This window comes from Triticum urartu, chromosome 4A, assembly GCF_056163025.1.
Source record: "Triticum urartu cultivar PI428250 chromosome 4A, HENAU_Tu73, whole genome shotgun sequence".
NCBI classification, from domain to species: domain Eukaryota; kingdom Viridiplantae; phylum Streptophyta; class Magnoliopsida; order Poales; family Poaceae; genus Triticum; species Triticum urartu.
Genome location: NC_141876.1, coordinates 499,418,530 through 499,431,100, shown reverse-complemented (window position 1 = coordinate 499,431,100; position 12,571 = coordinate 499,418,530). Strand labels below are relative to the sequence as shown.

Below are 12,571 nucleotides of genomic sequence, written 5' to 3'. Positions count from 1 at the left end.
AGGACAAGGCGAGCCATCGAGCCTTTCGTCAATGGCACAGTGGAACTCTCAATGAAATCACCAATGTCGGTGTCAAAATCGAAGGATCTCGGGTAGGGGGTCCCGAACTGCGTCTTGGATCGATGGTAACACGAGACGGCGACACGATGTTTACCCAGGTTCGGGCCCTCTCTATGGAGGTAATACCCTACGTCCTACTTGATTGATCTTGATGAATATGAGTGTTACAAGAGTTGATCTACCATGAGATCGTAATGGCTAAACCCTAGAAGCCTAGCCTGTATGACTATGATAATGAGTATATCCTTTCCAGACTAACCCCTCTGGTTTGTATAGACAGCAGGGGGTCTAGGTTTACATAGAGTCAGTTACATAAGAAGGAATCTTCATAGTCGGTCGCCAAGCTTGCCTTCCACGCCAAGGAGAGTCCAATCCGGACAGAGGTACAGTCTTCGGTCTTCATGTCTTCATAGCCCATCAGTCTGGCCCATGGATAATAGGCCGGACGCCCGAGGAACCCTTAGTCCAGGACTCCCTCACCTACACTTAATGGTTCAGATGTATTTCAATAATCTTTAGTACCTGTAAAGTTCACAGGGTTTCAAAATTCCGGCCCTAGGAACAGACACTAGTCATTTTGGATTGTTGGCCGTAGTGACATTGACCCAGATTACTACTGCAGGCCAGGTTTGTTGACAATTTTACTTGTCTTTCTTACTCATTCGATATGATATCAAATTATGCACGTCGATTAGTTACAAACAATAAGTGCTAGAAAAACTTCTTGATTCAAATTTTGGACGGTCTCTTACTGCAGTTACAATTATGCATACTTGTCCTAGTAAGCTCACAAGTAAATGATTGATTCACTACATCTATGCTTGCCTTGTCATATTTGTTGTCAAAATTCTTTTAGGGTGGACCACCCTGTTTCAAAATACTGGAACCGCAGACATGAGTGAATAGTATTTCGCTGTGTGATCTCTTCCGTCATGTGTGGGCAACGAACACTGCATTGTATAGAAATAAGGTGTCATTTGTAGCTTTTACATAAGCTACGATCTTTTACATGGTATACAATTTGCCTACTTACTTTGTGTCGCACTACCAGCACTCCACCCTTGAAGCTAAACATTATGCCACTCATAATTCCTTAGTTTATTTGTTCAAATACGATTTTGATATGATTCTAATGTTCCTACTTTAGTTTTGAAATGTGTGTCTGTCTATTATAGAGACATAAGAGGTTTGTATTTCTGTGTGTGGTATGGTCAGCATGGTTGGGGGTGAACTTTGCATATGTAGGGGTTTATAGGGAGACACTCTTCGAGTTGAATCCGCAATGCATTCCATAGATAATCTGACTAATTTTTATGTTTTCATGAATCTCATATTCTGAACAACATCATAATGATTATGAGCTTGCGCCCATGAAAAGAATAAAGAAGAACAATGCCATGGCTGTCAAATTTGGCATTAAGGGGCTGAAATCAAGTCTGGATGCAATGCAATGAAAACGCTCTCCACCTATAGATTCATGCTCAGAATATGATCCTAACAATGATTCTATGCTAGAGGGAGACCTAAGTCAATGTAGCTCCCTAGTGGAGGAGTCAGAGGCAAATGCCCTATCTTATTCACCCATCAAGGTGCTTGCTCTAACTTTCCAAGGTTATATTGGTCACACATATCTTGCAACTGATGCTTTTCATTGCTTCTACTTTGTTGCACTGCCATTAGCTTAGTTTACACATCGTGTATGTGAATACGCCCTGCCTATCCATTTTCAGTACATATTCCATCAGTCATCATACCATATTTATCCGTTCAAATGAAATTCTTGTGTATCAGATGTTCGAAAGGAAGAGGGCGATTGCTGATCGCGGAGGAGCACGAGCAAAGTATTTGAAAAGGTAGTGACACTTGATAAATAAAATAGCCCATTAGGTGTAGTTGCAATATCACCTGACCCACAAAACACGGCCCCAACTCAGCAGACTCTAGCCCTACTACACTGGTCATTTCTGATGCCCAACTCAGCACACCCCAACTGCAGCAAACAGTATGATGATGCCAGTTGACATAGCACTAGCTCTACGACGCAAAACCCCCATTCCGGCAAAGAGTACACCAAATCCAGTTGCCAAATCCCTTTTCGAACCAGAGAGAGCCCCAATTGCAGCAAATAGGACCCCTGTTCCATTTCTTCCCAGTATAGAAGGCGAAGCTTGTATTGTTGTCAGGAACTTTGTGCGCATCTTTCCTTCATGGAAAGATTATACCATAGACATAGAACAATTTCTAGTCTTCCTCCACAACTTACGCGTAAGTAATGTAGTAATGTTATTCATGGTAATTACTGCATATGTTTCTGCTGATAGAAGACACAAGATTTCATTATTTTAAATAGGCGAGGACCAAAATGGATTGTCAAGATGAGCAGGGGTTGGTTGCGCTTTTCAAGCACTCGTTGATGAAGTATCATTCCTACCTGAGGCAAGTGCACTTCGATGGAAAGCCTTGAAACAAAAAATTTGTAAAGTCTCCGGTGCTACATTTATCTGACAGTGACTGGAATAATCTTGTTACAAATTGGTCTTGTCCGCAACGTAAGGTACTATCTATGATATCACATCACAATTTGAACTACATTTCTGCATTTTCCTGGACATCTCACTTGTACAAAAACTGTTAGCAGAAGAACATTCATTCTAAAGGGACCACAGAATATCGCAACTATACTGCACACTGCATTGCTCTTGTGAGTACCTCTTGCCCTGTATGACCATACTTACTTCAATAGTTGTTTGATTATGTAGCATCACTGCACATGTTAGCCTCGTTATCGTCCATTTGGTGGACATTATAAGATCCGTATGTACTCTTACATAAATTGAGAATCAACCCAATGCTTTTGAAGAGGTTTAGCTCTGCATTCCTCTTGTAAGGACTAAACATCGTCGATCAATGTACTTACATTAACAGCTACTTCCTCCATCCCATAATATAAGAACGTTTTGTATAGTACACCAGTGTTCAAAACACTCTTGTATTATGCGAAGAGTGATTGGTTCATTGTGTAGCATTCCGCATCTTATCTCCCTTACCCACCATTTACTAAAAAATATCATATCTATATTTAATCTTACCAAAAAGTTGAATACACAGACAATGCCAGTGCAGAAGTGTAGCCCATTGCTCTTGTAAGTACATTTTGTCCTGTAACGCTTGTACTTCCAGGGATTGGTAGTTGATTATGTAGCATCAGTCTGCATCTTATCTTCATTATCCTCTATCCCTTCCAGTATTATCATATATATAATTACTCTCTACAGAATGTAGAGTACAGGCAGTGTTTATGAAGAAGATTCTGTGTTGAAATTCTTGAGTTATCCTTCCCTTGACATGGAGAAGGGAATTATAAAGCCAGTGTTAACTGTTAATGTAAGTCAGTCCTTCTAAAGCCTTTATCCTCAACTGCTATTTAATTTGCTCATACTCCCTATCGTTAACTATTGTTTAGTTTGTTGTTTCTATCAAAATGCATGTTCGCAACAACCGTAAGTTGCAAGTTTTACTTGTAAAACCAAATTCCTTATTCATACCATGCACATTACTCAATACTCCCTATATGTATGCTTATTTTTGTGGATCTATAATCCAGTGTGTGGTGAAGCAGCCCACGTTTGCACCTTGTCATCTCCTGTTTTATCTTACTAATGTGGCTGATGATATGAACAACATGCCATGCACATTAACCAAAATAGATACAAGGATTGTATTTTCCCTTCATCTATGCTTGTTATGTTGACATGGTAATCCATTAGTGTGGTGAAGCTCCCCGCATTATGAACAATGCCAAAGTATGCTACTGATATTTTGAACTTACTCTTTATTTTCTAATTTGAAATTTGATGGAATTGACAGCATAGTTATGATCTTTGTTTATACACGTGCAAAACCTGTGATCTCTCTGCTTGTTTCAGGGTGATATGCCTGATGGCATGCACAAGTCTGCTGAAGGCTATGAGACAAACCCAACATATATTGCAGCAAAGAAGGCAAAACATCTTGAAGATAGCGAGACAACCCCAAAGTCTTGTCTTGATGCAGTGTTCAAGTTACTTGAGACTAGTAGTCAGACAAGCTCACAGAATTCGCTGTCTGAATCAGTTCGACTTCTTGAGTCCAAAGTTCTAGCAGAAAGGCATTCTGCAACTCAACTTTGAATTGAAGTCCTATCTCTAAGAAGGGTTGCAGAGAACACCAATGAGAACCTCATTGCTAAACAGCTACACCTGGAAGCTATGACCGACATGCTAGGTCGGTCTCATAGCCTTGCTCAGCAGCTTGTCCAGTAGTTCCCGCGCAAGGTTAACCTTTCTCGAGCTGTCTTGGAAGTGGTCTTGGTTCAGTATATTTTGTTACGCTGCAATGGTGCCCAGTTTTTGTAATCTACTTCTTCGTTGCGCTTTATGATCACTGGTGGCGAACTTCGATGCCCAGTGGATCTAATATACCATAAATCCTTTATTGTATAGTGTAGGTTTATTCAAAGTTACTATGTCATAATTTCTTTATTGTATAGAGTTGGTTTGTTCTTAATTCCTACTAGTTACTGCCATCATTCGCTATTTGGAAAAAAATCTGATGTAGTCGACCGGGCCAAAACATTCACCTCTAACGGGCCTGGTTTTTAGCGGCCCACAATTGGGCCGGCCTGCAACTTTCTTGGGTCCGAATGGCCATTGGGGCCTGCACACTTTGCGCCAAGCCCACAACTTACTCCGGCCTATATTCGTCCCAAATTTTAGTTGGGCTTTTGTGGACCCAGCGTTTAGTTTTTCCCATGTAGCTTTGGGTCATTAACAGGCTGAATATTCTGCTGGCCTGCTACGACCCAGAAGAAACCATGGGCCTTTAGCAAGCCAAAATGCATGTTGGGCCTCAATTTTCACTAGTCATCGACGGGTCTTCAGCAGGTTGAAATGTAGACCGGGCCTTTTTTGGCCCAGTTATATGACGGGCCGTTACCAGGCCGAAACATATCTCGGGCCTTAGTTGGCCCACTGATATCATGGGCCTTTAAGAAACTGAAAGCTTAGTACAGGCATCAATGGGCCGAATTATACGACATGCCTTTAATAGGCCCAAAGTCACATTGGGATGAACTGTCGCCACTTTTATCACAGGCCGTTAGTGGGCCAGATGTCGTGTCGGAAAATATATGGCCCATGGGCAACCTTGCCATTCCTAGGCTGAAAGACACACCGGGCTGAAATGGGCCCATGTCTACAGCGTACCTCTAACAGGCCGGTCATTCGGCCGTAATTGGGCCCAAATATTTGGCGAACAATTAATGGGCCAGATCTGGCTTCGGGCCGTAAATGGGCCATGTTTAAACAGGCCGTTATTGGGCTGGCCCACTAGTACCAGAGTAAGTACTACGGGCCTTCGACTGGGCCGGCCTTTTTAACCTATATGGGCCTCTGTTGGGCCCTGCCATGTGTTGACGTATCATAGGCATGTCTCCTCCAATGGACCGACGACATCTGGCCCACCGAGGAGCAGACAAATGTTTCCTCCAGCTAATGATGATTTTACACGTGGAAAATTCCCATTGGTCCGGGATGTTAACGTGTTATCGGATCCAAACCGGAACCCGATAGCTTAGCGGCAACTCGTTACGGTGTATGCCACGTGCCGGTCACCCTTGACAAAAGCACTTCTATGACGCACGATTTATCGTCATGGAAGTGTACACTTCTTTGATGATAATTTTGGTGCTGTCATGGAACACTTCTACGATAGTACAAGTATGACTATCTTGATTCTATCATAAAATTGTCATGGATGTACATGCATGGCAAAAAATGTGACCTATTGTGACAAACTAGTATCATCATGGAAGTGTATTTATTTGTAGTGAGTGCCTGCAAAAAATACCTTGCTGAAAACTGCTTGTCATTTCCTCCTGCTCCTCATTGGGTTCGACACTCTTACTTATCGAAAGGACTATGGTTGATCCCCTATACTTGTGGGTCATCAATAATCCCTCACTAGTAATCAGTTTTTCAGTTTGACCGATCAAAGATTCCTACAAATGGGCCTAGTAGATGTTGGCGTGGCTCCTTTCATGTGGAACCAAACATAATTTTTTCCATGACGGTGACCGTCACTAACAGTTACCACAATGGTGTTTGAGCAGTCAACGATTTTGACATATGGACCTAATGATATGATAGCATGCCTGCTGCCAATTGGGTCCGGAAGTGCGTAATGTGGCTTCTTACATGCGGGTCCACATGCTCATGCCGACATGCATAACCGTCACATTTTGTAGGTGCTGTCAATTTGTTGTATATTGTAATTGGGGGCATATATGAATAAAATTTGTAATTATTGATAGATTTTATATGAATTTGTGAAAAATTGATTTGTGAATGCAATTTCAGCTCTCGCAGCTATGATTAAATTGCAAACTTGACAATTTTCACAGACTGTCTGAGGGTTGATGATAATGGCGCGCCTTTGGCTCACTGCAGTGCTTGGTATCATTGCCAAGCATTCTACCGGAATGGATGTAATTTCTATGACTCTTGGTGTTCTTTGTGCTACCTTGACTGTTGATGAATATATCAAAAGTTCTTCCCACAAAGAAAACATACTCTGTATGCAGCATTACCCGAAGAACGCTTTCTGCTCGTGTATATCATTTCAATCTACAATGTATTATTGATCTCAACTATTCTTTTATATTGATAATTTGAACCACCGGTTTCCTATTGATTTAATGATATAATATATTGTTATAAATATGCCAATATTCACTCCAAAATATTTTTAGTGAGTATTAATTATGTCCTATATATAGTCCATGCAAAACAGTCAAAATCCATGGCATGCATGTGAGCCTTATATTTGGATACAAGTTATGGCTAGTGTTCTTTCCTATTGTGCTTCCTTGACACTTGATGGATAGATTGTAGGGTTTTCCTGATTTTTTCTACTATGTATGTAGTATTGGCTGAAAAGCAATTTATGTCCATGTATATTGTTTAGATCTACAACAAATTATGGATCTTAGTAGTTCTTTTTTATTGATAATCTAAACTACCCAATTTTTCTACCGTTTTAATAATACAATATATTATTATCAATATGCCAACATTCACTCCACAAATATGCTTAATGACTACTCCCTCTGTCCAGAATTACTGTCGCATAAATGGATAAAAATGGATGTATCTAGAACTAAAATACATCTAGGTACATCTACTTCTCCGACAAGTATTTCCGGGAGGAGAGAGTATTTATTATGGCCTAATTATTGTCCATACCACAAAATTCAAAATCCATGTTATCTTAGCCTTATATTTGGATACAATTTATTGCTTGCATTAATCATAGGTTGTGGCATAAATTTTGCATGCTCCTCATGGCTTTAAATTCTGATAGTCGTAGCTACTTTGCTGAATGAGTTTGATACCTCATTAGGAACAAAACAGATTTGTGTACTTTTTCAGCTACTGAAGTTCTAAGGAAGACGACTACTGAAGTCAAAGGTATTTCTTGAATCTGTTCATATAGTCATGTTTACACGAAGCAAACATCGGGCTTTCGTGAGAAGGAGACGTTGAGAGTAGGGATCTTAATTTTGAAATTTCGAAGCCGCCCCTATTTGGTCGCTCGCCCCATTGCAGGTGACGGGCGAATCCTAGCCCCTTCTCCTCCAGCCCCCTTCCACATCCTCCCCTCCTGCCGCCATCGGGGCCTTGCCCACGCGGCATTGGAGACGGCGGGCTACTCTTTCCCCGAGCACACGGCATGGGCCCAGGGGATCCTTCTGGTGGCAGTGTGGCTTGGTCGGTGGCGGTCTGGCTCGTGGAGGTGGTTCCTCGGTCCTCGGGTGCCTTAGGCATGGCGGCGCGGCCGTTGGTTGCGGGGTGGCGTGGTGGTGTTATAGCTCGGCCGATGGCACCTGCTAGGCCTAGATCCGGGCCATTTGGGCCCCATCTGGGTTTAGGCGGGCCACCGAATCTCTACACGGTGGCAAGGCTCCTTGGAGGTGGAAGTGGGCGGCGGTGGTCTCTGGGCGGTGGCGATGTTGGTAGCCGACGTGCTGCGGCATGGGGGAGGGGACTTCACGAGCCCATCTAGGCCCGGGCGGCCAGTAGGGGCTCGGTTTGTCCTAGTTGCGGCGTCCGGTCGGCTTTCGCATCGACGGTGGAGGTAGTCCCATCCCGCTTGGCTGCGTTGCTGCGGCCTCGGGTCTGTTGTTCCCTCTTCCTTCCTCTAGGCCCCATATCAATGGCCTCATTTTGGCAATGAGATTGATTCAAGGCCGTGGTGGAGCATGTTGGTGGACGGCAAGATTAGTGGAGCACTCGGATCGTTCGAGGTGGTGAGGATTTTTGGGTAGGGAGAAATCCATATAGGCTCGTGCGGCACCAAGGTGGTGTCGCCTGTGAGCGCCGTCGTTCCTTCTTGAAGGGCTTCAGGTATACCCCCTCCCCACTACCCTCCATGTACCAGGGGAAACCCTAGGACTCGTCTAGGCAGCAGTGTCGCTGTCACCTTCCTTCTTGAAGGTGTTGCTTGGTATGCGATGCTTCGGTGTGCTTGGAGCACGGTGGGACATCTCCATAGGGCGCAACCATTGTCGGCCTTCTTTGTTTTATCAAGCTGCCGGTGTTAGCATTTGTTTCTCTTTCTTTCTCTCATTTCAACAAGCATGTTTCAAAATTATTGAAGTAATCAGCGCCAGATAATCATGAATATGTTACAGTGAAGTCAGGAAAGTATGTTAATGTATATTTTAGATAGTAATTAAAGTCTACTTAATTACATCTCGGTCTAGGAAACTCATATGGATGAATTCAAGTATTCTTAAAGTGAAGTTACATCTGACTAATGTGGGCATAAAAAACTAAATGTACTTTGACTTCTAGAGTTCTGCATGAGGTTCCTTTTATGTATGGTTTTAACTGCTACTTTCAGTTAACCCTCAGTTCTACATAGGGGAATAACATTCTTTTTTTATGATAGCAGATTACCATGGACGGAGACAATAGTGGTGTGCGCAATGAATTTGACCTCTTCATGACAAGCACACACAACCACCTATTCCAGCACAACCATAGTGATGAGATGGATGACCTGCTTGGAGCCTCTACTATCGTGGGCAACACTGATGATGCCAACGTTGTTGTTGCAGACCACGACAACAACGATGGAGAGACCCATAGTGAGCAGAGAATGGCCACAAGGCGTGCAAAGTATCATCGTCTGCGCAGTGAACAAATCCAACAACTTGAAGCGTACAATACATACTCAATCAATGTTTCTTACCTAGCGAAGATGTGTGCTAATCCATTTTCATTAATGTGATATGTAGTGTGTTCTGGGACTGCCCTTATCCAAATGAGAAACTCCGGAAGGACCTTAGCGAGAGGCTTGGCATGAGTGCCCAGCAGGTCAAGTTTTGGTTCCAAAATAAACGCACCTTCAACAAGGTATATACCATTCTTTTCCATAGTTAATTACATATGGGTCAGCTATGGTATGCAGTTATATGCACACTTTGTTCTTAAATAGTATGAACTCCACTGAACATTGTAGCATTGTTTGTCATTTGATCTTACAATATACTATTGTATTCCCCTCATGAACATGGTATCATACTCTGCTAACCACTAATTAAAATGATGCATACCTGAAATTAATAAATGCAGGGCAAGATGCAGCGGTGGGAGACCCAAAATTATTGGGTAGAAAACAAGAAGCTGAAAACTGAACGTCAAGCCATCATGTTGGCTATGCAAAACAAGACTTGCCTCAAATGCAGAGGGGTGATGGTACAAACACAACATACTTCAGAGTTCCAACACCTATACACCGAGAATATGAGGCTCAAGGAAGAACTCCTACACGCCACTGCCTATCTTAAAGAGGGTCTTCGCCGAAATGGCATGTCGCTCCCATCGGCCCGCGACTGACCATACCGTCTTCGGCCTGAGCCAACATTCATTCCGCCGCATGAACTATAGTTTTACTTGGTTCCTCAGCTAGCAAATAATGCGCCATGTTGCGTGTGTATGTACATGACTTGGTCGCTTGTTTATTTATTTCCATAGGCTCTCATGGTTGCTACATGGGATGGCACGAGATATGGCAATCATGGCAGCAATGTAGGGGTAGTAGGATGAGCGGCTTTGGGATGGCATTGCCGTGAAGCTCGGTCCAACGCCCGTCTTTGTCTCTTTGAGTTTGTGACAGAACATATCAAGCAGATGCTAATAAATAGAGAAAAACAAACATAGAAGTTGCAAGGTGAATGCCGCACAATAACATTGTGTGTGTGTGTTCTAACACTTAATGGTATGAGTATGACATTCATGAGATACCTCTACCATCGATGTTTTTCATAAACATAAAGTGGTATGAGAGCATTAATCATCTTCTGGAGCCAAGGCTGGAAGTGAACCACAATCGCCACCCACCTCACGCACTCCCGTGTGCATGCACCTGTAGAGTCATGCACAGAGCATGATGAGGAGGATCAATGGATCATGACAAGTCGTTACTACTAGCAATGACTTCCTCTTTCATTACTTCATCCTTTCCATATCCCTCTCCCTTGTTCGATCTTACTCATCAAATGGCACTCAGTTCATATCTGTAAGTTCGTTCGATCATTGACAAGGTTCAAAGAAAGGGTGGGCCATTCACCATGAAGGCTAAAAGCGAGATAGGCTTTACTGGACATTTTCACTTACAAAGGCGAAGACAATTCCACGTTTTTTAGCTGATTCTCCGAAATTTAAGAAAAATATCCTCACTCAAACTTCCAAAAGTCCTTTTATTTTAAGCTATAAGAAGTGCAATACTTGGTGAAGGATTCCTTGGGCCCCTCTTGTGCCCGATGGTCTCCCTCATGAATTACGCCAAATGGGAATTTTTGTCACATGTGAATAAGCAAGTGCAGGGCTTCTGCAAGTCCATGGAGTACAACCCAATCAGTGAGCGCAAAGACTGGAGCGCACTGGTGGTGAACCTCTGGCGTGTGACACTAGAGATGATGTGCATAGCGGCCTTGCTTCATCATAGAAGTAAATAACATGCCCATCAATATTATCGACCAAGAGATATTTAACCATAGCAACATTAGGTTCAACTTAATTTTTTCCAGAGGGTCTAGGTGCTCTGATGTAACTTTTTGTTAACCACAGTTGATACTTTAGCATGTTCCTTTATCCTAACAGGAAAAGGTGGTTTCTCCATATAAGCGGTAGGCACAACTGGATCAACATTGTAAATGATAGTTTCATTTTTAACTATAACGGGTTCCTCAATCTTTTCTGTAATAGGAGGTGATATTTAAACCACTTCTCCTTAGGGAGATCAACATGAATAGAAAATGATTCACAAAATGAGGCTACTATCTCAGAGTCTAGTCCATATTTAGTTCTAAACTTATGAAAAGCATCGGTATCCATAAAAAATTTAACACAATCAAACTCAAGTATAATGCCTGACTCTTTACCTTTGTCGTGTTCCCAATCTTCATAGTTGCCTTTAATTATTTCTAGAAGACCTCATCTAAATTCAATAGTTTTCTTCATAAAGGAACCAATAGAAGAAGAATCGAGCATGGTTTGATCATTATGAGAAAGCCGAGCATAAATATTATGTAAGATAATTTTTCTTGAGAGTTCATGATTGGGGCATGTGTACATCATGTACTTAAGCCTCTCCAAAGCTCGAGCAATGCTTTCTCCTTCATGACGCCAAAAACTATATATATATAATTCCGATCATGATGAACCAGATGCATAGGATAAAACTTTTCATGAAATTCCAATTTCAATCGGTTCCAATCCTGAGTTCTAATATCATAATATAGACTATGCCATGTCAATGCCTTTCCCCAGGGTAAACATGTCGGCGTTCTGGGAACAGGGGTCCCCAGACTTGCCTGCCTGCGGCCCGTGGCGTGGCTGTGCTGGCAGGTCTGTACGGCCCATCATCATCAACAAGGCATTCAAGACCCTCGCGAGGGGCCAAGCCTCGCGAGGCGGACGATGCAAGACCTCCTCAGGAGCGGCCTCAGTGGGCTGCCTCGCGAGGAGGGGAAATATCAAGGCGGGGCGAAACTCGCGAGGCTCTCGTGACGTGAGCCATGACGATCGACACCAGGCGGGCGCCAGCGCGCGCAGCGTCCTTGTTTCCTCTTTGGTGCTAAGGAGGCAAGTGTAGGCGCGGAGTACCGAGGCATCAGGCAAAGGTTTCCATATCAGTGGAACAAGACCAAGAATAGAAGGACAGCAGGACGGAGGTCACCATGGAGCCCAGGACGACGTCACCACCAGAACCTTTGGCAGGCGAAGACCACCTTTTGTCAGGATAGCTTGTACTAGTTGTCCCCTTTCAAATTGGCTGCCGTTGTTGGCTCCCTTCCCGCTCAATATTTGGGGAGAGGACCAGGGCCTATATAAGTAGGACTAGCCAATACCAAAGGGGGAGATCCAATCTGATAAAAGGCCAACCCTTAGCACACCAAGCACAAGAA

The 12,571-nt window shown here is 43.1% G+C and overlaps 1 protein-coding gene across 1 annotated transcript; it reads left to right on the top strand.

Annotated features, from left to right (window-relative positions):
* The first annotated feature begins 9,055 nt into the window (after positions 1 to 9,055).
* LOC147976300 (homeobox-leucine zipper protein ROC5-like) lies at positions 9,056 to 10,279 on the top strand. Its single transcript, XM_087519749.1, has 3 exons — positions 9,056 to 9,320; positions 9,398 to 9,515; positions 9,735 to 10,279. Exons 1-3 carry the CDS (start codon positions 9,058 to 9,060, stop codon positions 9,996 to 9,998), a joined length of 645 nt encoding a protein of 214 aa, XP_087375875.1. The 5' UTR covers positions 9,056 to 9,057; the 3' UTR covers positions 9,999 to 10,279.
* Positions 10,280 to 12,571: the final 2,292 nt, after the last annotated feature.

What these genes read in the sequence shown, in the direction of transcription:
- LOC147976300 (XM_087519749.1), top strand. Translation starts at nt 9,058, where the DNA reads ATGGACGGAGACAATAGTGGTGTGCGCAATGAATTTGACCTCTTCATG. An exon ending in CAAATCCAACAACTTGAAGC is followed by an intron (nt 9,321 to 9,397) that starts GTACAATACATA and finishes TGTGATATGTAG; the next exon opens with TGTGTTCTGGGACTGCCCTT. An exon ending in ATAAACGCACCTTCAACAAG is followed by an intron (nt 9,516 to 9,734) that starts GTATATACCATT and finishes TAATAAATGCAG; the next exon opens with GGCAAGATGCAGCGGTGGGA.